This window comes from Aspergillus brasiliensis, assembly GCF_001889945.1.
Source record: "Aspergillus brasiliensis CBS 101740 unplaced genomic scaffold ASPBRscaffold_9, whole genome shotgun sequence".
Taxonomy (NCBI): Eukaryota; Fungi; Ascomycota; class Eurotiomycetes; order Eurotiales; family Aspergillaceae; genus Aspergillus; species Aspergillus brasiliensis.
In genome coordinates this window covers 662,511-683,312 of record NW_027137450.1, presented here as the reverse complement: position 1 = coordinate 683,312, position 20,802 = coordinate 662,511, and the positions used below count along the sequence as shown (strand labels likewise).

The 20,802-nt window shown below is 51.4% G+C and overlaps 8 protein-coding genes across 8 annotated transcripts; 3 read left to right on the top strand and 5 right to left on the bottom strand.

The window, feature by feature from the left end:
* Nucleotides 1-369: 369 nt before the first annotated feature.
* ASPBRDRAFT_56740 (60S ribosomal eL24 domain-containing protein) lies at nucleotides 370-3,291 on the top strand (the record flags this gene model as incomplete). Its single annotated transcript, XM_067627615.1, has 9 exons — nucleotides 370-410; nucleotides 505-948; nucleotides 1,019-1,244; nucleotides 1,302-1,556; nucleotides 1,609-1,682; nucleotide 1,917; nucleotides 2,244-2,393; nucleotides 2,554-2,697; nucleotides 3,007-3,291. 9 exons carry the CDS (start codon nucleotides 370-372, stop codon nucleotides 3,289-3,291), a joined length of 1,620 nt encoding a protein of 539 aa, XP_067477238.1.
* A 1,050-nt stretch (nucleotides 3,292-4,341) lies between these two features.
* On the bottom strand, nucleotides 4,342-4,944 carry gup1 (glucosamine 6-phosphate N-acetyltransferase; the record flags this gene model as incomplete). Its single annotated transcript, XM_067621129.1, has 2 exons — nucleotides 4,342-4,431; nucleotides 4,492-4,944. The coding sequence occupies 2 exons, from the start codon at nucleotides 4,942-4,944 to the stop codon at nucleotides 4,342-4,344; spliced, it is 543 nt and encodes a 180-aa protein (XP_067477237.1).
* Nucleotides 4,945-5,748: 804 nt separating this feature from the next.
* On the bottom strand, nucleotides 5,749-7,774 carry ASPBRDRAFT_129876 (class II fumarate hydratase; the record flags this gene model as incomplete). The annotated part of the gene is made up of 6 exons (XM_067618174.1): nucleotides 5,749-5,935; nucleotides 5,996-7,013; nucleotides 7,073-7,188; nucleotides 7,282-7,319; nucleotides 7,385-7,429; nucleotides 7,535-7,774. The coding sequence occupies 6 exons, from the start codon at nucleotides 7,772-7,774 to the stop codon at nucleotides 5,749-5,751; spliced, it is 1,644 nt and encodes a 547-aa protein (XP_067477236.1).
* Nucleotides 7,775-8,274: 500 nt separating this feature from the next.
* ASPBRDRAFT_129825 (alpha/beta hydrolase) lies at nucleotides 8,275-9,512 on the bottom strand (the record flags this gene model as incomplete). The annotated part of the gene is made up of 3 exons (XM_067618169.1): nucleotides 8,275-8,532; nucleotides 8,605-8,922; nucleotides 8,985-9,512. 3 exons carry the CDS (start codon nucleotides 9,510-9,512, stop codon nucleotides 8,275-8,277), a joined length of 1,104 nt encoding a protein of 367 aa, XP_067477235.1.
* A 1,087-nt stretch (nucleotides 9,513-10,599) lies between these two features.
* ASPBRDRAFT_648188 (putative aspartate transaminase) lies at nucleotides 10,600-12,630 on the top strand. Its single transcript, XM_067628497.1, has 3 exons — nucleotides 10,600-11,912; nucleotides 11,983-12,088; nucleotides 12,172-12,630. The coding sequence occupies exons 1-3, from the start codon at nucleotides 10,836-10,838 to the stop codon at nucleotides 12,234-12,236; spliced, it is 1,248 nt and encodes a 415-aa protein (XP_067477234.1). The 5' UTR covers nucleotides 10,600-10,835; the 3' UTR covers nucleotides 12,237-12,630.
* Nucleotides 12,631-13,024: 394 nt separating this feature from the next.
* ASPBRDRAFT_181538 (uncharacterized protein) lies at nucleotides 13,025-15,626 on the bottom strand (the record flags this gene model as incomplete). Its single annotated transcript, XM_067619949.1, has 4 exons — nucleotides 15,025-15,626; nucleotides 14,962-14,993; nucleotides 14,334-14,406; nucleotides 13,025-14,209 (listed from the first exon to the last, which is right to left on the bottom strand). Exons 1-4 carry the CDS (start codon nucleotides 15,460-15,462, stop codon nucleotides 13,025-13,027), a joined length of 1,728 nt encoding a protein of 575 aa, XP_067477233.1. The 5' UTR covers nucleotides 15,463-15,626.
* A 675-nt stretch (nucleotides 15,627-16,301) lies between these two features.
* ASPBRDRAFT_129713 (translation initiation complex factor eIF1A) lies at nucleotides 16,302-16,772 on the top strand (the record flags this gene model as incomplete). Its single annotated transcript, XM_067618162.1, has 1 exon — nucleotides 16,302-16,772. The coding sequence occupies one exon, from the start codon at nucleotides 16,302-16,304 to the stop codon at nucleotides 16,770-16,772; it is 471 nt and encodes a 156-aa protein (XP_067477232.1).
* Nucleotides 16,773-17,337: 565 nt separating this feature from the next.
* ASPBRDRAFT_45325 (ssDNA endodeoxyribonuclease RAD1) lies at nucleotides 17,338-20,797 on the bottom strand (the record flags this gene model as incomplete). The annotated part of the gene is made up of 8 exons (XM_067625369.1): nucleotides 17,338-18,370; nucleotides 18,422-19,523; nucleotides 19,575-20,051; nucleotides 20,102-20,153; nucleotides 20,212-20,282; nucleotides 20,334-20,421; nucleotides 20,492-20,669; nucleotides 20,747-20,797. 8 exons carry the CDS (start codon nucleotides 20,792-20,794, stop codon nucleotides 17,453-17,455), a joined length of 2,934 nt encoding a protein of 977 aa, XP_067477231.1. The 3' UTR covers nucleotides 17,338-17,452.
* Between the last annotated feature and the right edge of the window lie 5 nt (nucleotides 20,798-20,802).

Here is a 20,802-nt window from a genome sequence, read left to right as displayed (position 1 = left end):
TGTAGTCGACAGTGTCTTATGACTATCCTTTTGAGTACAATAGCCTACCCAGTAATATGATATCTCTGAAAACATCTCTCTTTGTCTGTGAAGGTTCTTGAACGTGAATGGCGTGGGAGCATACCTGTTACGAGATTCACCTTGGTCACTACTCTGCACCACCGTGACTACCTTAACATTAACTCCTCTCAACACCTAGTTTATAGGTTGGTCTTCCCTACCTTACGCTCCCTGTACCTGGCAGATACCGATATCCTGCCTGCCTGCCTGCCTGTCTGTCACTATTTCCTTACCATCAAGCAGTAGATGATAGTCATCTTACCAGGCACTTGGAGCAGACTACTCACAATGACGATCAATAACAGCACGATGAAGAACGAAGACAACATGGACACATCCAGAGAAGCAACGTACGTTTTCGCCTCTAACTGCATTTCACCAGCAGGATTGGAGGGAGTGAGGTCTTGCTGGTCCTCTCAATGTATCTGACATCCACGGCTCTAGCGACCAGCCTCACGCCTTCCAAGCAGAAAGCGAGGACCCGGGTTCTTCTAATATCTCCCAACTCACCAACGACATCACCAACCAGTTCGCCCGGGCATTTCACATCACTGACCGTAACGATGACCCGCTTTTCTTGCCTGCTTTGTTTACAAATACTGTGAATTTGGCAACAACAGAGCAGCATATAAGAGAAGAATCCGATGCGAGGTCCCTAGACTTTTCTTCCCAGACTTTGCACTCGGTTTCTAACCCTCTCAACAACTCCAGCATACAAGAATCCCATTCAACCAGTTCTGCTTCTCTTCACACAAATAACACAACTACAGCAGCTCGCAATCTCCACGGCATACTAAAGTCGAACAAAGGCACGAAGATAGAGAAGAAAGTCAAGTTCGCAACCCCTCCAGGGAAGGTAGTGAAGTGCTATAAATCTACTCAAGGTGAGTGTTCTCACTCCTAACACGTGTGGCTACCATAGTGACAGCTGATTCAGAGCGTAAGAAGAGGAACTAAGAATTATGGGTTCCTGGTTTCGTCCTCTCAAGTCTATCTTTCAGAGCGTCACGTCCAAGGACGGCCAGACTGCCAAGCGAGATAGAAAGAAAATCACTCTTCTCATGCCGGAAGATCACCGCGTGGAAATGGAGAGTGGCAAATATAAGGATGAGAATGAAGAAAGCGCGGGCACGAAGTATGACAATGATTTTCTAGATCTGAGCACGAGCTCGATTGACGATCTGGTAATAGGTCTTCCACACCCCATAATCATTGGCCTATGCCTGCTAACAGGATGACAGGTTGCATACATCCGCCAGGCCACCGCTTGTCCTAAGAAACTACGCTACCTCAAGGATTATTGGAAACGCCAAAGGGGTGATGACGTTAGGGTTTGGGGGTATAGGAATCCATGGTGCACAAACTGCTACGGTGAATGCCCTATTTGCGGTAGCGCCTGTTGCGTGTATGAGGAACTCAGGCGCGCAGTCTCAGATGAGGAATCAGATCCCCTTGTATCAAGAGACCGGAAACGGATAATCGGCCTAATGGAGACGGTGGGAGCCTACATCAAGGATGCGAGCACGTTCTCACTATGCTCAACGCCAGGTTGCGGAAAGCACGTCTGCCCGTCCTGTTGCGGCATATGCCCAGACAAGCGTTGTCAAGATGTACAGTGCAAGGTGAGCAGCGAACTTTAAGTCGCTTGTGTCAAAGTAATGCAGGAACCATGCTGATAGCGATGCTGCCTAGGAGTGCAAAGCAGATCCCTGGGCCGTATGCGACTGGCACGAGTAGTCAGCGGTGCGCCGTTGTGAAGCATACGACACCAAATTGACGATGTTACGATAATCATGCCAATGAGAGTTCATTGTACAGCAGTCGAGAAGAGGGTCCAGATTTAGAAGCCATTGAAGGGTGAGAGAGATCGTCGGAGGAAGATGGCAGTTTCCATGACGGGTTACTACCCGTACACAATAAGCAGTAGTGAGGACTGAGGTCAATGTATTGAGGGGGAAATATTTCAAAATTAAATTATGCCGCCACAATGCCAGTTATAAGAAGACTTCAAAAGACAATATGTCAAGATTTCCAAGTAATTCCTACTAAATACCAAATCATCCAGCGCATACTCCCGATCTCCAAGATCTGGAGAAGTTGAGGCGGAAGCCAACCAGCCAAGGGCAGGGGCGGTCACGTGGCACCGCTTAGCGAGGCTCCGCACCGCACCACAATTGTGTCAGTCTCACGAACAGCTCGCCGCAGAGACCGCTTCGACTCAACCACCCAACGCCAACCGACAACATCTCGTCTCGACCGGCTGCGCATCTCAGACGTTCAAGATGCGTACCTACGACGATTCTTTCAGCGGTCAGAAGATCTACCCTGGAAAGGTGCGTTTTTGTGTCCCTTTCCCGCCAGCCAAACAGCAACTTTTCACAAAACGACCGGCCACACGAAATTCGCCACGAAAACCTACATCTACACCAGACCCTTCATCAATGCATACAAAAAGGATATTCAGTTGACGGTTGATTTTTTGAAAATTTATAGGGTAAGCTGTACGTCCGTGGCGACAGCAAGATCTTCCGCTTCCAGAATGGAAAGTCCGAGTCCCTCTTCCTCCAGCGCAAGAACCCCCGCCGCATCGCCTGGACTGTCCTCTACCGTCGCCAGCACAAGAAGGGCATCTCTGAAGTCAGTACCCGCCATTTATCCCTTTGGATTGTTGAGTTTGTTGTTTCGTTGTTTTGCTGCTCGGGTTGGAAGAGGTGGAATTCCTGGAGTGTTATATCATCGCATTACGACGCGAACATGGAAGGAGGATGAATGATTGGGATATGACGGTTGAATCGCTTTGATGATATATTGGATGGATCAATTACAACCCAGTGGTTGGCAGTGGAGACTATCGCAACAACATCGAAGGAAGCAAGGGGGATATATAAGTTTCCAAAAGCAAAGGAGACCGCATGCTGACCGGGACCCTTTTTTCCAAATCTACAGGAAGTTGCCAAGAAGCGCACCCGCCGTGTCGTCAAGAGCCAGCGTGGCATCGTTGGTGCCTCCCTCGACGTGATCAAGGAGCGCCGCTCCCAGCGCCCCGAGGCCCGTGCCGCCGCCCGCCAGCAGGCCATCAAGGACGCCAAGGAGAAGAAGGCCGCCAACGAGAGCCGCAAGCGTGCTGAGAAGGCCAAGTCCGCTGCCTCCGGCGCCAAGCCCGCTCAGCGCATCCAGAGCAAGCAGGGTGCTAAGGGCTCTGCCCCCAAGGTCGCTGCCAAGTCTCGTTAAAACGGGTTAGAGGCGGTACTGGCTGTTGGGACTGGGATGATGAAGGTAAAAGGAATAAGAAATGACAACACAATGGGGGGAAATATGTTATGGACATAGGGAATTTGGGAGGTTATTCTAATAGAAAAAAAGAAAACCCCCCAAGGAGCGTTTAAAGTTTTCTATCCTTCCAAAACATCAAACGAATCTTCTTTTTTTGCGGCGTATGAGCGTTGGGTAATGGGGATAAAAGATATCCTTTTTTGCTCCTTCCTCGGATATGAACGAAAGCTTCTTATCGTTATTACGCCGTTCTCTTCCCTCCTGCTTCTCTTTTCCCCCAGTGGTATGTCTTACTTATTATCACCCCAGGAAAATGGAAATGGATGTGATATGATTCTTTCTATCCTACGTTCGCATGCCCAGTAGACATCAAATCATTGTAGAAGTACATCTTATATGATCTCATCTATCCGGGCTGGCCTTCTTAGACCGGATATCCTGGGTCATCCCATCACGTGAATCACGATCATAACTGTAAATCCATAGGGCTCAGACCTAGACTAACCGTTTCCGGTACCATTCTTCATAGACCTTCTTGCCTCAGGCATCAAGGGATAAGTGTATGCAAAGCATATGTACTCTTATGTGAGAATGGTACCATGACAACTATCGATTGCATATGACTTTGTTTACATTAATAGTTTTGGGTACATTTTCATGTCATTGGAGTTTGTTTGGGGCATAATGTAGACTTCAATATAGTAGATATCCCTATTACCATGATAACTATCTTATGGTTCATACTCATTATTACACTTTTGGGCGTCTCGATGATTATGGATGAATGACAGGCAATAACTGACTGGTTACTTGCAGTCATTCTGCTAATATTCAATATATGGTATGTGAGTATAAATCAGCAAACATGCAATCGAACAAGTCCCGACCCGTATCTAGACATCTATCTATGTATACAACAACAGCAACGCCCGAATATGATGACAATCAATAGTCCCGAAACACACCTTCCATCTCCCTCTCATTGTTCAAATTACACATAAACAACACTTAGTAGTAATGAGCCATCTCCAACCCAGCACGCTTGAACCCACACTTGAGGTAGAATCCCTCATTCGCCTCGGAGCAGTCCAGAATACTCTGCATGCACCATTAGCATCGTTATCACTCTTCAGAAAATAGAATGTAAAGAGAACATACCTTGTAGCATCCCACCTGCGCAGCGACGTAATCCAACGCCTGAATAATCCTCAATCCCAGCTTCTTCCCCTGCTGGTTCTTCTCGACCGCAATATCCTCAATATGACCAACAAGACCCAACTCATGGATGAACTTCCGCTCAACAATCAAGCTGCCCGTGCCCACGATCCGGTCCTCCCCATCACAGATAACAAGCAGGTAGTATTCGTCATTGCGCGACGCGATCCAGTCGTAGCGCTTGTTCCACTGCTCCTCGGTGATGGTGCCGACGGTCGTTAGCACGCGCAACACATCCAGATAGCCGCGGCTGTAGTCGGAGCGACGGACGGGGCGGATTTTGTAGCCTTCGGGCAGCTCAGCGGCGACGGAGGGGGAGATGAGGGTCGTGGGGAAGAGAGGGGCGTCGTCCTTGGATTCGGCGGGGGGTTGAATGACGGTTGAAATGTTGGTCATTTTGGCGGTGGGTTTGTTTGTCTTGGGGTTTTGTTGGAGAGAAAGAAAAAGGTTTCGAGGACTTTTATTGAAGAGGTTGTTTGTTGGTTAAGGGAGGGCCCTGGTTAGTGGCGGGGTTCAATTGGGGGAGTGGTTTGAATCAAGAGGGTTTGTTCGAACACTGGAATGAAGGACTTCAGTGATATGATAGACTGAGTGTCTGAACGAGAGACAAGGAGTTTCCAACGAAGGTGAGTACTTGAATTGAGGAAGGGGGAAGGGATGGGAAAAAAAAGGACAGGTCAGTCGAGTCAGTGATGGAAGGGAAAAGGGCCAGGCGGAGGTAATAAACAAGCAGTAAGAAAGGGCCCACGGTTTGCCTGAAACACCAAAACACTTTGAAAAACTTCCCCCTGACTACCAATATTTACGGTTCGTTCCGACTGGCACTGGTCAAGTCGATCACCCTCTAAGCCTGACTGGCGCAGCAACATTTTTCCTAATTTAACAACCACTTGACCGGTTCTCAACAACCCACCGCCAGTCGTTGCTATCCGTGCATCTTGAACTATTCGATCGGTGGGCGGGGACCGCTTTGGTGTTCCCAAAAATAGCACACCCGGGGTCAGTCAGCCCCGTTATCAGCCCGAAAATTCTATACTCCATACGACGTACAGCGAAAGTAGTTTATCCAAGCAATAAGCTGAACAATAAGAAATAGTACAGTAGTATTCCTGAGTATACAAATATGTCCTAGGCAAAAGCTAGTCTTCGCTAGATGACTCCTCCAAGCTAAGCCAAAACATCTCTTCTCCCGCTATACATCTATTTCTTCTCCTTGGGGCTCAACATCAGCTCCGGGCGGACGTGCTTGTCGAAGTCCTCCTCGCTCAGAGCCTTCAGCTCCATGGCACTCTGCTTCAGAGTGAGGCCCTTCTTGTGGGCGTTCTTGGCGACCTTGGAGGCCATGTCGTAGCCAATGACGGGGTTCAGGCAGGTGACCAGCATCAGACTACACCACCGTTAGTTGTCTTCTCCTACACGTTATCAATGATTTTAAAGAAATACATACCTCTCGTGGAGGAGAGCGTTGATGCGGGGCTCGTTGGCCTCCAGACCGTGCACCAGGTTCTTCTCGAAGCTCTTCATGCCATCGGCCAGGATGCGCACGCTGTGCAGCAGGTTGCGGATCATGAGGGGCTTGAACACGTTAAGCTCGAACTGACCGTTCATGCCGCCGACGGTGGCAGCGACGTGGTTACCCATGACCTGGGAGCAGACCATGGTAAGGGACTCGCACTGAGTGGGGTTGACCTTGCCAGGCATGATGGAAGAACCGGGCTCGTTCTCGGGGAGAACCAGTTCACCAAGACCACAGCGGGGACCGGATCCGAGGTAACGGATATCCTGGGCAATCTTGAACAGAGAGCAGGCCAGGGTGTTCAGGGCACCGGAAGCCTCGACAATGGAGTCGTGGGCGGCCAGAACCTCGAACTTGTTGGGGGCGGTCTTGAACTCGGTGCCGGTCAACTTGGTGACCTCAGCAGCAATAGCCTCGTCGAAGCCCTTGAAGGTGTTCAGACCAGTACCGACAGCGGTACCACCCTGAGCCAAGTAGCGGAGGTGGGGGATGCTGGTCTCGACACGCTCAATGTTGCGGTCGAGCTGAGCGACGTAGCCGGAGAACTCCTGGCCGAGGGTAAGAGGAGTGGCGTCCTGCAGGTGAGTACGACCGATCTTGATGATCTTGTCGAACTTCTCAACCTTGACCTGGAGAGCATCGCGCAGGCTCCTCAGGGAAGGCAGGAGGGTGTTCTCCAGCTCCAGGACGGCAGCAATGTGCATGGCAGTCGGGAAAGAGTCGTTAGAGGAGGCGGACATGTTGACGTGGTCGTTGGGGTGGACGGGCTTCTTGGAACCCTTCTCGCCGCCCAGGATCTCAATGGCGCGGTTGGAGATGACCTCGTTGGAGTTCATGTTGGACTGGGTACCGGAACCGGTCTGCCAGACAACGAGAGGGAAGTGGTCCATCAGCTTGCCCTCCGCAACCTCAGCGGCAGCCTGCTTGATGGCCTCACCGATCTTGGGGTCTATTTTCACGAATATTAACTTTGCTGAAGCTGTTGAGCCTTGGTAGATAGCGGCTTACCAAGACCGAACTTCATGTTCACTTCCGCAGCAGCACCCTTGAGGATACCGAAAGCCTTAACAACGGGCTCAGGCATGCGGTCCTGGGGCTGGTTGATGTCGAAGTTGCCCAGGGAGCTATTGTCGCACCGGTCAGCGTCTGCTCAATCCTCCTGACGGTCGCATGTCCAGTTTGCAGTATGGCAGCGATGGTTGCGATCGGGATCTTACCGCTGGGTCTGAGCACCCCAGTACTTGTCCGCGGGGACCTAAAACAGAGGACAGGTTAGCACTTGCATTCTGTACACATCATGTCCATGAGTGTAGCACATACCTCGATCTCACCGAAGGCATCGGTCTCAATGCGGGTAGCCGAAGACTAGAACCATAACCGATTAGCAACGTCTCCCACTGATCGCTGTTCTTCATAGCGAAGTCATCCTGCATGATAGATGCGATTCAATGTGGAAAGGGTAGAGCATACCATCTTGACGGTGGTGCCAAAGGCTCTCTTGCTGGAGGAAGAAGTCAAGGACTGGAGGCGGGGGAATTGTTGAACAGGTCGGCTATTGGAGCTCAGCAGACGACGGCAACTGAACGAGGCGGGGGTGAAGGCCACGGCAGTGCGGGCAACTGCGGGGGAAGCCGAAGCTCGAGATGCAGCATGTGTCAAGGAGGCCATCGAGCGCACCGCGGCTCGGGAAGTGTGGGCAGATGTCAACATGACGACCGGCTTTTGGTTCTATTCATCATCACGCGCGTTAGTCACTGTGGGTGGCTGGCTGGCCAATGGTGCCATTGGAGAGGGAAATTCAATCCTGTCATGGATTTGTAGGAGGGTTTGGTCGTACTTTTTCTCTCTAAATAAACAAGAATAGAAGACAGATCTAATGATATTCCAATTCTACCCAAATATCTGGGGGACGGCAAACAAACCACGCAGAAAAGAAGGGAAGAAGAAGAGCAGCAGCAGCCGCGCATATTTAATCCACCCCAACTTGTTTCCGATACCGCCTGCCGAAATCTCCCGGCCCGGTAATGTCCAGGACGCCGGTTACCCGTCTGCCACGCCTTCGTTGTTCAGCCTGCATGGTATCATACGGTAATGATTCTCGTCGGATAAACCATGATCCTGCTGTCTCTCCGCATTTCCATCTTCCTTGTCAATCTGCACTAGCACTGCTCTCCATCTTTGATATCCCTTCATCCGAACCAATTGAGTATTCACACTGCCAATTCCCGTTTCATCGCTTCAATGACCTTCTTAGTGTATATACGACCGCTCTCCAAGATGCCATCCAGCATGGCAAATGTGTGGGGGGCTCCAGCCATACGCATCATCTCCACTCGACAACCGGCAGCTTTCAATTTGGCAGCGTAACCCTCCCCTTCGTCCCGCAGAGGATCCATTTCGGCGGTGAAGACCAACGCTGGTGCTAGCCCAGAGAAGTCAGGCGCAAACATGGGGGAGATCTTCCAGTCCTATGGTCCATATTAGCATCTTGCAGTTGTGTGCAGCTCTGAGCTGTAGCAATTGCATAGGTACTCTCTTACCTCTTCTGAACGTGCTGGTCGTGGAACCCCCAAAAAGTGTCGATGGAAATAAGCCATCCGTGCCACGGGAAGAGCTGCGGTGAACTCCATCTCTCTATAGGATTCATAGGGACAATTGTCCCGATCGAATTCGCCATTCGGAGTGAAGCCGCTGTGTAGATCACATACGGGCACGTTCAGCACCTGCAGACGCAACGGGATGCCGGCATTACGGCAGAGATGAGCGACCACGGCTGACAGATGGCCTCCGGCCGAACAACCTCCCACTGCCATCCGATCCGGGTCAACATTGAACTCTGCTGTTTTCTCGGAGCGGATCTGCACGGGATGTCAGTTGGCATTGATCATACCAGTCGGGGTAGACGGAAATGGTAGCTGACCCAATTGAAGGCAGTCCAGCAGTCATCAACGGGGATGGGATACTTGTGCTCAGGAGCTAACCGGTAGTCGACATCAAACGCGACCAGGTGTCCGTCCAGGCCGTCGACGAGTGTCTTGCAGAAGTCATGATCCACTGAGAGATCGCCAAACACCCAGCCTCCTCCATGGAAGTTGACATATGCAGCCCGCTTCTTGGCTTGGCCATGCTCATCCACTTTCGGGGCAGGCTCGAAGATACGAATGGTTATCTCACCCCCTTGCACGGGACATTTCTGCTCCGTGATGCGAAAGACATTAGGACCTTGAGCACGGCCGTAGGCAATCGCATACTTGGCTGGGTTCTTGCGGAAGTCTTCGATAGGGACCTCATGCGTATGTAGCCTCCCAGCATTGTATTTGTTGTAGTGTTCCACGTAGACCGGGTCGAACCGAGGTAGCAACTCCGACGGGATGCTGTTGTGAAGCGGTTGGAGAAGGACCCGGGGCCGTAGCTCGCTCAGGGTCTTTTCGTCATTCAGTGCGGGCATAGTGGTGTCAGTCTATCCGATGGTATTAAAATAGGGAAGTCGATCCAAGGCTCAAGTCAGGGAGATGTTGACATGACCATGTCTTTTGATGAGGGACAGCCAACCCCTCACGACCCCTCACATCCTCCTCGGCTCTTGATCCGGTTATCAGGGAGTGGCTCGTCTGTGCAACCTTATTTCACGTGGAATACAAGCATTAATTGATGCCATCCTCATCTCTAGGTGTCAGACAACAGGAATGACAACTATAACGCCGGGTCTTCCGATGGTAGTAGCTTCAACATTCCCGCTGGATATCCGCTCGGTTACTGTCGGATCCGACAGCGTTTCGAGGCAGCGGACAATATCCGGATGTAGCCGTCTGTTATAGTCCGTCGCTGTCCGTCAATCACATTGAAAGTAAGATTGATAGGTTATTTGATAGTTGCTGTAGATGGTGAGTTGGGTAGCATTTGTAGTTGATCATTGTCTCATTGACTACGTAGAGCCGACTAACCCGCTATCCCACCCCGCAGCTGACTCGTATCGACAAAGCTAGTATCAATTCATCTGACATGGATCCTGCAGACAACAATTACGAACTGCGAGTGCGCTAAGCAATGTGAGGCAGAGACACGACTTCCGGCCCCAGGACTGAAGGAAGATGACACGAGGTGGTGAGAGACAAGATATCCAACTTCCTCCGTTACTGCTCCAGGCACAACGCAGCCAGCGTCACATTTCCCCATGTCTGGTTCGACCCACCAGTTCGCCTCCTCAGGAACCTTTCACTAGAACAGACTTTGCCGTCATCGCATTTGCCGCATCGTCAGTGGCAAGAAACAAAAGCAAATCCTTTCAAACGACGTAGGCAGTTTGGGGGGAACGGGGAATTGAAGCCGCAGCGGGTATTTAGTTGAGACGCCAACCCACACGGCTGGCGTCGCGATGGGCGATATCGGCCAATCCTCACGGCTTCAATTCTTCACCACGCTTGACTCATTGCTCGCAGTGGCCCACCTCAGTTACTGAATTTAGCATACCCGTTCCTTTTTCCCATTTGTAAATATCCGCGCCTCGTATTGCATACTTGCATCGCGACTACTACTAGATCTTATTGCGCCTCCACCCTCTGGAATCTTTCCCTCCATCCCTTGGCTCCCTTTGCTCCACCTTGCAGCACCGCCGATTCTCTACCGGAAAATCTTACCGATTGCCCCTCCTCCAAGTTATATACCTCTTCGAATCCTTTCCTAAAGTTTGAACCACTGGCTGCAACAACCTGAACACACCTCCAATACCGCTCTTTACACTCCTCCAGCCTCTTCAATCACTTCCATCACCATGACTGTCCTCAACCTGACCCCGTTACCGGCGGATGAGATCTTCGCCCTCAACCGCGAATACGCCAACGACACTTTCCCCGACAAAGTCAGTCTTGGAGTTGGTGTCTACCGCACTGACGATGGCAAGCCCTGGCCATTGCCCTCCGTCCGCAAGGCTGAGCAGCAATTGCTCGCCGAAGACAGCCCCTTCCGCCACGAATACACTGCGATCGAAGGCGACATCCCGTTCCTCGAGCTGGCTCGGGACCTGATGTTCGGCTTCGACTCCAAAAACCTTTGCGAGGAGCACAAGGCCCTGAAAGGCCGCATTGGCTCCGTCCAGTCCGTCGCCGGTACTGGCGCCAACCACCTGGGTGCTCTCTTCCTCGCCCACAAGATGAAGCCCAAGACCGTCTGGCTCTCCGACCCTTCCTGGGCCAACCATGTCACCATCTGGGACCTCGTCAACGTCCCCCGCAAGACCTACCCCTACTACAAGCCCGAGACCCGCTCCTTCGACTTCGAGGGCATGATGTCGACCCTTGAATCCGACGCCCAAGAAGGCGACGTGATCCTTCTGCACGCCTGCGCGCACAACCCCACCGGTCTCGACCCCTCCAAGGAGCAATGGAAGGCCATTGCTGAGATCTGTGAGCGCAAGAAGATCTTCCCCTTCTTCGACTCCGCCTACCAGGGTTTCGCCTCTGGATCTGCCGATGAGGACGCCTGGGCCGTGCGCTACTTCCTCAACGAGAAGCCCCATATGGAAATGTGCGTTGCGCAGTCCTTCTCGAAGAACTTCGGTCTCTACGGCCAGCGTGTCGGCGCTTTCCACTACGTCGTTGCAGAGGGATCCCAGAACCTCCGCGACCTCGTCGTCAACAACCTCTGCCACTTCATCCGCGGCGAGTTCTCCATGGGTCCTACTGCCGGTTGCTCCATCGTCAAGAAGGTCTTGACCAACGATGCTCTCACCACGCAATGGCACGATGATCTCAAGGTCATGAGCTCCCGTATCAAGGCCATGCGCGCTGCTTTGTACGATGAGCTCGTTAGACTCGAAACCCCCGGCACTTGGAAGCACATCGTTGAACAGGTACATACCCATCCTCTCTCTTACCTTTCCATAGCTCCACGAGTATATATACTAACCATGAACTTTCCAGAACGGCATGTTCTCCTACACCGGCCTCACCCAGACCCAAGTCCAAGCCCTGAAGGAGAAGTACCACGTCTACCTCATCAAGTCCGGCAGAGCTTCTATCAGCGGCTGTAAGCTCTTTCCCTTACCCCACCCCAATTCTAATCTCCACACTCACAAAAACACGCCTGCTAACATCCTCTCCCCTCAACAGTGAGCCAGAAGAACGTCGCCTATGTCGCGAAAGCTTTCGACGACATTGTCCGTAACGTCAAATAAACGCACCAACCAAAACTCACTGCTGAATTACATCTATTCGGGTAGATTATATGACGTGTTAGGTTATCTACTCTGCCCGAAGCAAGCACATACACTTCTCACAGGTACTTCAACGCATACCAAAAGAAGAAGAAAGGGTAAAAAAAAATTCTATGCATGCAGCAGATAGACTCCCCTACTTACGAGGCTAACGTACGCCATGAATGATGGGATAACGTACTATACGCGATGAAAGGATGACGACGATGTACAGATATCACATTTTTCGGGGCATTTCCGGGTTTTTTTATTTGCATGCAGCTAGCTAGTTAGTGATCTAGACTTTATGCGATAGAGCTAGAATTGATTGGGAATCTCATCGGAATAATATGCTTTTAATCAAGACTCATTAATGATACTTGCGCATGATGCTACTTATCTGTCTAGTATTCGCTGTACAAGGCTACTACCTAATTTTATTACTATAATTTCCATATAATAAGATAGGAAATAGTGGGGGATAGAACAACATACAGGTTGTAGAGACATAATGAGAATACAATATGAAATATAATAAGAAAAGAAATAAACGTAACATACACCGGCCCCGTGACATCATCTTTCCGCCCGTATTGAAGAAAAGAATAGGAAGTGAACTCGTACGAAGAACAGGTCGTGGTAGGGGTGGGGAAGAGGGCTAATGTATCGGATATACACTCATGACGCTAGTCAAACTTGAATCGTAGATGGAGAATGAAAAGGAGGAAGAGAGGGGTGGGGAGTAGTCGTCTACTACCAGGGGCACGTCATTACAGAGGGACTTCATTAAAGTCCCCTTCTCCTCCCTCCTTAGATTTGCGCTCTTTGGCATTTGATGAGTCGTCCTTCTCTTCCTCTTCTTGTTCCGCTTCTTGTTCTCGCGTGTTCTCTTCAATCTTCTCTTCCTCGTCCTTGACTTCACCCTCATCCTCATCCTTCTCGGGTGGTGATGGCGGTGTCTCGTGATCACCATCCTGCTGGGCAGCCTCATCCTCCTTTTCTTCATCCTTTGGGGGCGGAGGTGGCGGCGACTCTGTACTCTCGTCTGATCCCACCTCCTTCTCTTCCGCGATTGGCCGGCCCGTCATCTCGGCTCCTGGAAATGGTGTAACCGGGGGCTCAACATTCTGCTCGTCTTCCTGCTCCGCCTGTCGTGACGGAGTCTGGGCCTGTACAGCTGGGGGTGCCAAGGTCGAGGTGGCGGTAGAAACCGTTCGTTGATGCTGCGTAGAGCTGTGAATCGGGCCCAGCTGTCTTGCCTTGGGATCCGCGTTCAGGTAATACCCGCGGACACTGACAATAGTGCCCTCGGCCTCGCAAGCATCCACCCACTCTGGGACGACCACCGGGATGTTCATCTCAACGGCCTTCTCCCAGAGCGGACCTCTGCCCTCCGTGCACACAAAGTGAGTGGTATCAATGCGAACCGAGTCGATCAGCTTTCCACCGATTCTATCCAACGCAGCTGCAAGAGCATCTTTCTGTTGTGGGGGAAGCACGCCCGCCGTCACCGTGATACCGGAGAGATCTGTCATCTTGTGCGTGCGGCAGGTCAACTTCTCCGACTGGTAGGTGCCGGCGGTGGTGCGCAGGACGAGATGGAAGGTGTACTCGGTGTGGATGGCTAGACCACTGATCTTGGTGCTTCGCGTCTCAAGCGGACGGGGGATGGAACCGGCTTTGGAGCCATTGCGGTATAGGGAGAGGGATTTCAGAGATGCGGTGGCTAGGTCAATAGGGTCCCATTCCAGGACGAGGGAGGTTTGGGTTGCGTTGCGGAGACGGAGAACCGGGGGTGTCGGGGTCTTGACGCCATAGGTATTGAGGATACGTTTTTGAAGCGCCTGGAAGTTGGCGGCACTGGCGGATTCGGCTGTGTGGTTGCGCGCGACGGTGATGTCGACGATGCTGCCGGACGTGATGTTACTGGGGAGAAGGACGGAGGGGAATTCGATCTGGGGCGGGTTAGTTAAGCGTCAGGTTTACTCGATGAGAAGATTGGGTTTTATGAAGGGGATATCGTGCAGGCTCGTGCGTCAATTGCTCGCTGCAAGTGCGTGGGGATGGAATTAAACTCACCAGTCTGTTGTCCTGAGTCAAGAGTACGGCGACTCCTGCGTCTACCTTGCCGACTGTCAAGGAGACCAACATACTGGAAATAGGTAGCGGATATTCAGAAATTACGCATCAAAGAGAAGAACGATGTGAGACGCCTGAGAACGTCGAGTCGCGCAGCGGTGGCCTGGGATACTGAGAAGGAAGGAAGAGTCGATCGCAAGAGGAAAGCGAGGTTGTTGTTGTCTTCTTCAGGCTGAATGAAGATCGGCCGGTAGCGACAGGCGCCAAGGAGGCTCGGCCGCGTGGTCTCTGGCCCGTGATAAGTACATGGATGCTTGTTCATTCCATCGATAGAACTGTCCAATGAACATGATAAATGGAAAATCTTGATAGGTCTCCATTTCCCATTTTCCTTCATCTTATTTTCGTTGAGGAATTATGCATGATTGACAGGAAAGCGCTGCATGTCTTGCGTGGCACATCGCAAGGGGGCTAAGTATATTTCCCGCCTGCTCATCCAGATGTTGTACATATATACAATGATGGACCCGAATAGGTGTCCAGAACAACTCTACTTAGTATGATGTGGATGATCCGGCCAAGGCTATAATGAAGATGTCTCATTCTCTTTAGCATCACGAGCATCCACTGCCTTCTTCTGCTTTTTCGCTGGCTTGGGAGCTGCATCTTTCGTCGTCTTCATATGATTTACCAAAGCACCCACTCCAGCATCCATTTCCTTCCGCAATACCTCGAAAGGCTCCCGCAAAATATCCGCATGAAGCAACAAGTCAACTCGCCCTTTCAGATTCTTCCCATTGCCCCCTTTCCCACTAGGGTTTTCTAGCATTTCCTGTCCTGCTTTTCGACCGTCCGCGTCAAAGCCATGGTCTTTCAACGCTAATCGGAATGCCATCCGGGCTCGTCGGCTACACCACGACCGCACCACGCGCTTCATCCTCACAGACATCAGATGCGATGGATTCACCATCCACCAGAGTGTATTCTTGTCGCGGGTGGCATACATGTGTGTGATCTTGGGCTGGAGAGGGTGGACATCTGCGTTTAAGTATCGGGAGGCGACATGGGACGGTTTGTAGTTCGGGAAATATCGCATTATGAACGATTTGTGACTCCTCAGTGTCTTCATGGTGGATAATATGTGGGAGACCTAGGAGTCAAGTCAATTGACCCCGTAAATGGTATACTAATGGTAGGACGCTAGTTGGATGCTTGGGATATTAGCACTAAGTAATATGTTGCGCTTATCGCCGGATCGTAACAGAAAAAGGCCAGCTCTTCCAGCAGCCAGCGACACGTCTCTATCTCAGCAACTTGTAAGCATTGGCACAGGTAACCATTCACAAGAAGTGGAGCACGAACCAAGAAAGAGCGCAATCAATCCTCTAGAGAGCCCAAAACTTATCCCAGCATTCGGGGATGCTTCGGCGGTCCACTGATTCTGCCACTGGGCGGTCAAGCCATGCTGTCATTGATTGGCAGCACCCCTGTGGCAAGCCTCAGGCGGAAATCAGGCCGCCACGCCACCAACCCACCGTGGCTGACATAAGCGGCCGAAAAGCCTCGCAAAACATGAAGCGCCGGCCTCTCGCTTGCCTCCGCCTTCCTCGTCTTTCCCCCCACTTCCACTCTTCTGGTCCTCAGGGACATCTATTTTCAATCTCACCTTACCCTCCCCGGACATCTCCTATCGCACCGAGTGAAAGACCACCGCGGTTAGCGAGATCCCAACATGCCCAAGAACAAGGGAAAGGTGAGTTCGTGCTGCATCCCGCCCGGGTACCCCGCCTTACAGATTTTCGCTTTGTTTTACGCTTGACTTTGGAGCACCCCCTCTTGCCACCGTATCCCACTCCAACGGCCCATTTCGGCCAGGAGAGGCATGTGGGACAGGGAAGACATAGAGGCGGTCTCGAACTCAAGAGTGCTTCGCAAAACGAAGCGGAAAAATGCCACAAGTTCATACACATGTATAAGATAGTTTTTGCTAACGCATCTGCAACCAAACAGGGCGGTAAGAACCGTCGTCGTGGAAAGAACGAGAACGACAACGAGAAGCGTGAGCTTGTCTTCAAGGAAGAAGGCCAGGAGTATGCGCAGGTCGTGAAGATGCTTGGTAACGGCCGTCTGGAGGCACTTTGCTTCGATGGCGAGAAGCGTCTGGCTCACATCCGTGGCAAGCTCCGCAAGAAGGTCTGGATCAACCAGGGCGACATCATCCTTCTCTCGCTGCGTGACTACCAAGACGAAAAGGGCGACGTCATCATGAAGTACACCGCCGATGAGGCCAGAAGTCTCAAGGCCTACGGCGAGTTGCCCGAGCACGCCAAGATCAACGAGACCGACACCTACGGCCACGAGGGCTTCGAGGACAACGTCGAGTTCGACGAGGACCGCGAGAGCGAAGACGAGAAGGAGATCGATGTCGACGAGCTCTAAATGTCCCTTTCAGGGGCACGATCTCATACCCCTGCCGGAGCGACTGGGTTCGGTTCTGTTTTTCCTCGACTCGTCAAAACTCTTGTTCTATTCAAAAAGCCTTCATGGGAAGAACCTCGCCGAGTATTCTTCCTCAAAAGCTGTTACTCGCTTTGAAAGGGAAGGAATCGGTCGGATTGCGCATGCTGTGTGTGTGCTAGTCGAGCTTTTCCCGCGAAGGTATCTCGAGTAAAGGAATCAGGGCGGCAGCACCTCCCGGCTCCGCATAGGCGCGTTCTGCCTTTGCTGCGCCCGGTGCGGCTCCGTGTAGTCCGGGGTATGGATCAGTAACAGGGATTACGCCAGGGGATGTTCTTCATGTTGGGAGTTTATCGATTTCTGGACATTCGTGTTCCATCATGAGGGTGTCCTCGGGTTAGCTACAGAAGGATGGCTTACTGCGTACGAGAAGGCTGCACAGTCTGGCGTGTGGGCGATTCTTATGTTGCTCCCTGTTTTTATTCGCTGTTTCTCTTCATTTCGCTTCTTCGTTTTTGACAAAACTGGATGATAGATTTATGAAAGGGTCACGAATACGAATATTTTACCAACACACTATTCTTTGTAGGATTTAGTAGCCTCACATTGCTAGCTTCCCGTAGCATTCAACAACATCATTGACCATATATACAACCAGCACCTCAACTCTCAAACACGCTTTTACGGAAAAACCCAACTATCTTCCGAGCTGCTTCTATCCCAACCAACGGATCCAACTGCTCAACACTCATATTCGCAATCTCGTGAATATTCTCCGTCTCCACAATCAACCGTTCGAGGACATTAGGATTCACACCCGGAACAGCCCGGAGCATATCCTGAGGCAAGAGATTAAAGACCCGATGCTCGATCCCAGCCGCAGCCATAATATCGCCAGGGTGCGACGACGCCGCGATATCCATATCTAGACCGGTCTGCACGGCCCGAATCGGATCCGGCTCCGGGTTGTTCTTCTTCAGCTCGGCGAAGATCTCTGCTGTCTGGTAGGGGGAAGAGGACCAGATGATCTTGAGCCGAGGGAAGGTGAGGGTGAGAAGGACAAGTAAGTGTTGAGCGGATTTGGGACTAGATGGGTTGACGAGGGAGCTGTTTGCGGACAGGGTGCTTGTTCCAGAGGAGGAGAAACCGAAATCGGTGAGAAAGGTTGTGCCGGGGGTGGTGGCGGAGGCGAAGGCGTCGAAGGTGAAGGATTTGTTTTGATCAAATTCAATCAGAAGAAGGGGGTTCTTGTAGTGTTGGAGCATGGTTTCTGCTTGGTTGTAGAGACGGCCGTTTCGTAAGGAGGCTATCAGGTCGCGGACTGATTTGCGTTCTACACAGATGTCGGGCGTGAGGATGTAGTCGCCGACTGTGAGTTGACATGGGACGACGATCATGTTGTTGCCATGTAGCAGGGATGGAAGAGCACTTCTGAACTCGCGCACATCTATCACAACTCGTGGTGGTGATGCTGTTGCGGCTAATCGGCCGCCTCCTGCGATGCGGGTGTTCACGGTGCGAAGGAACTGTTCTTGGGGGTCTACTTGACTCTTATCATGTGTGATGGTGACGGCCATATTCTGTTGTCTCGGATTAGTAAACGTACGAAATGGCAGGAGGGGGATTCTTACGCTTTTCTCTTTGATGAGCTTTGTGAACGAGTCTTTCTCTCGCCGTACTGCGCTCAAGTAGCGCTGTTCTTCGACAGATCCCCCGTAGTAGACAAAATAAACCCGCACATCCCTCCCAACATGAGAGCTGCGGTAGACCTCTACTCGTCGAATGAATGCAGGGTCTGGCTCGTACATAATGATGTATCGAGGCCGAACTTCCTCCAGAATATGCTCATCCATATCACCGTCGTAAGGGTGTATCATGACCAAGTCCTCCATATCATACAATTCGTAGTAATCGTCCATATCTTCCAAATCATCGATGATAATCTCTTCTTTTTGGGTCTCTTCGATCTCAGTAGGCTGAATCTCATCTAAGAGTGCCGAGACCTGGGCCGGAGGTTCGATATCTACTTGTACACTGCTATTTGGCGCGCGTGCTGGAACGGATGGAGTGCCTCCTCCCCGGACTCGGCGCCGCTTGTTCAATGGGGCTCTCCCTTGATTCAGAGTACCAGGTGAGTTCGCCGCAGGCGATTGGGAGCCCTCACTCGGCGGGTTTGACGTAAAGTTTCTGCTAACATTAGACAAGGATAACTTCCAGTCCAGATAATCCCGCAGCCTCCGGCGCATCATCACTTCGGCAGAGCCCTTCTTCTCCTGGATGGCGTCACCTGGATCTAAAGTATCCCTAGTCTCCTGCTTCTTACTACTCAAGTTGGTATGCATCGTGCCCATATACTCGCGAAGCTGACGACAGGTCCGTTGGTCACTGCACATGATTAAGACCGTACTGTTGGACTCGTCCACATTGACTGGATTGAGGTATGCGTCCGTTTCAATTTCTTGCAGGACCTCCGCTACAACTTCCCATTTTGGCTGTTCTTCCAGAACAGGTTGGAGAGTGGTGGGGAATGATGTGGACGATGAGCGGACTGCATCTTTGCTAATCCGGCCCTGATATACTCTTGATCTTGCGGTCTGGAAAAGCACATCGGCTGCGTCGAGGAAAAGCCATGGTGAATAGCTATGTTTCGTGGACCCAGGAGGCGGAGTATGTGCTGTGACAATTGTATCGAGATATTTCAGGAATGAGACGGCGTCATATGTGAGCAAAGCACTAGCAATCAGGTCAATTCATGGATCACAGCAAGAATGGAGGTGATCGCACTGTAGAATTGCCCGAAGGTCTGATAAGTCACTGACAATCTGTCTGGTCCGGAAGCTCACACGGTGCCATATAGGATCAAGTTGGCGTCTAATTGCAACATCGAAGGACCTATGTAAAGCACTGTCGAGGGTCCAGTCTGCCATGTCAAGCCCTGTGTTGGCTTTCTTTAGCTCTCCTATACAAACCTCCACACACTCAAGGACGGCGTTCTGTATCTCGCGCATCTTATCACTCATCGGAACTTCAAGTTCAATCACCTCCGCTTTCCGGTGGCCTTCAAGAGCCTCCGCAACTGTGACATGGAAGCGTGGCCACAAGGAGGTTTTGCGAAGGAAAAGGTTGCGCATGGAACTCGCTAGAGGGGCAAATCCGGTCGTGAATGGCTCCGGGGCGTCGGAGAAGGCCTTTAGAAATCCACGTTTGTTGTGTTCTCGGTATGCCCGGATAATGAAGGCTTCAATAGAAGTTGCCACAACCCTGCATGTTCTTAGTATGCCAACTAGAGGAGCACAGAACTAATTGCTTACTTATCAGCATGAAGCACGACCATACCCGTGACCTTCTCAGGGTCGAGCAGCTCTAGACAGTGGGTTAGGGGTTAGACTATTACAAAACAGCAGTAGGGAGTGTCGCTAACTCGAGAGAAAGTCAACTATTAGTATCCTGGATGTTACACTCAGGATACCACCTTCGGAGTAAATCTTCTCGCTGAACTGACATTAGCATAGATAGTCATGGATCACGCATGTGAGGACATACCGCATTGGAACCGTGGCCCTGTCAGTATTGATCACCTTGAGCCCCCTGGCAAGAGGAGTTTTGCTGATAGCATAGTGCTCAGCCAATGCTGACAGATATCAGCTTCAGGATGCTTCAACATAACCCACCAGTAAACTGTCCGAGTCGCAGCAACGCACCTTCTCCGATCCATTCATTTTCCCGATCATCTGCGCCAACCACAAGCACCAAATTATTACCTGCAGCATCATAGAAATGTAGCAAGTTCGTCACCAGGCGTAAGAGGCCAAGGCCCCGAGCGAGGATTACCAACTCATCCTCCGAGCGCAGTTCGGTGAAGATGTCCTGCTGGTATTGCTGGAATTGATCCTGTCAGCAATCCCCAAAAAAGTGTCTTGGGTGGAGCACACTATGTAGGACTTTAAGGTACTCACCAAGGGCAAGGACAGCTTCACCGGTACATTGGGGCGTTCAGGTGGCATGAGGAGCC

Bases quoted from the DNA above. Each gene is read 5' to 3' on its own strand.
- ASPBRDRAFT_648188 (XM_067628497.1), top strand. From the start codon at position 10,836: ATGACTGTCCTCAACCTGACCCCGTTACCGGCGGATGAGATCTTCGCC. The intron at 11,913-11,982 runs GTACATACCCAT...TGAACTTTCCAG, and splicing joins GGAAGCACATCGTTGAACAG to AACGGCATGTTCTCCTACAC. The intron at 12,089-12,171 runs GTAAGCTCTTTC...TCCCCTCAACAG, and splicing joins CAGAGCTTCTATCAGCGGCT to TGAGCCAGAAGAACGTCGCC.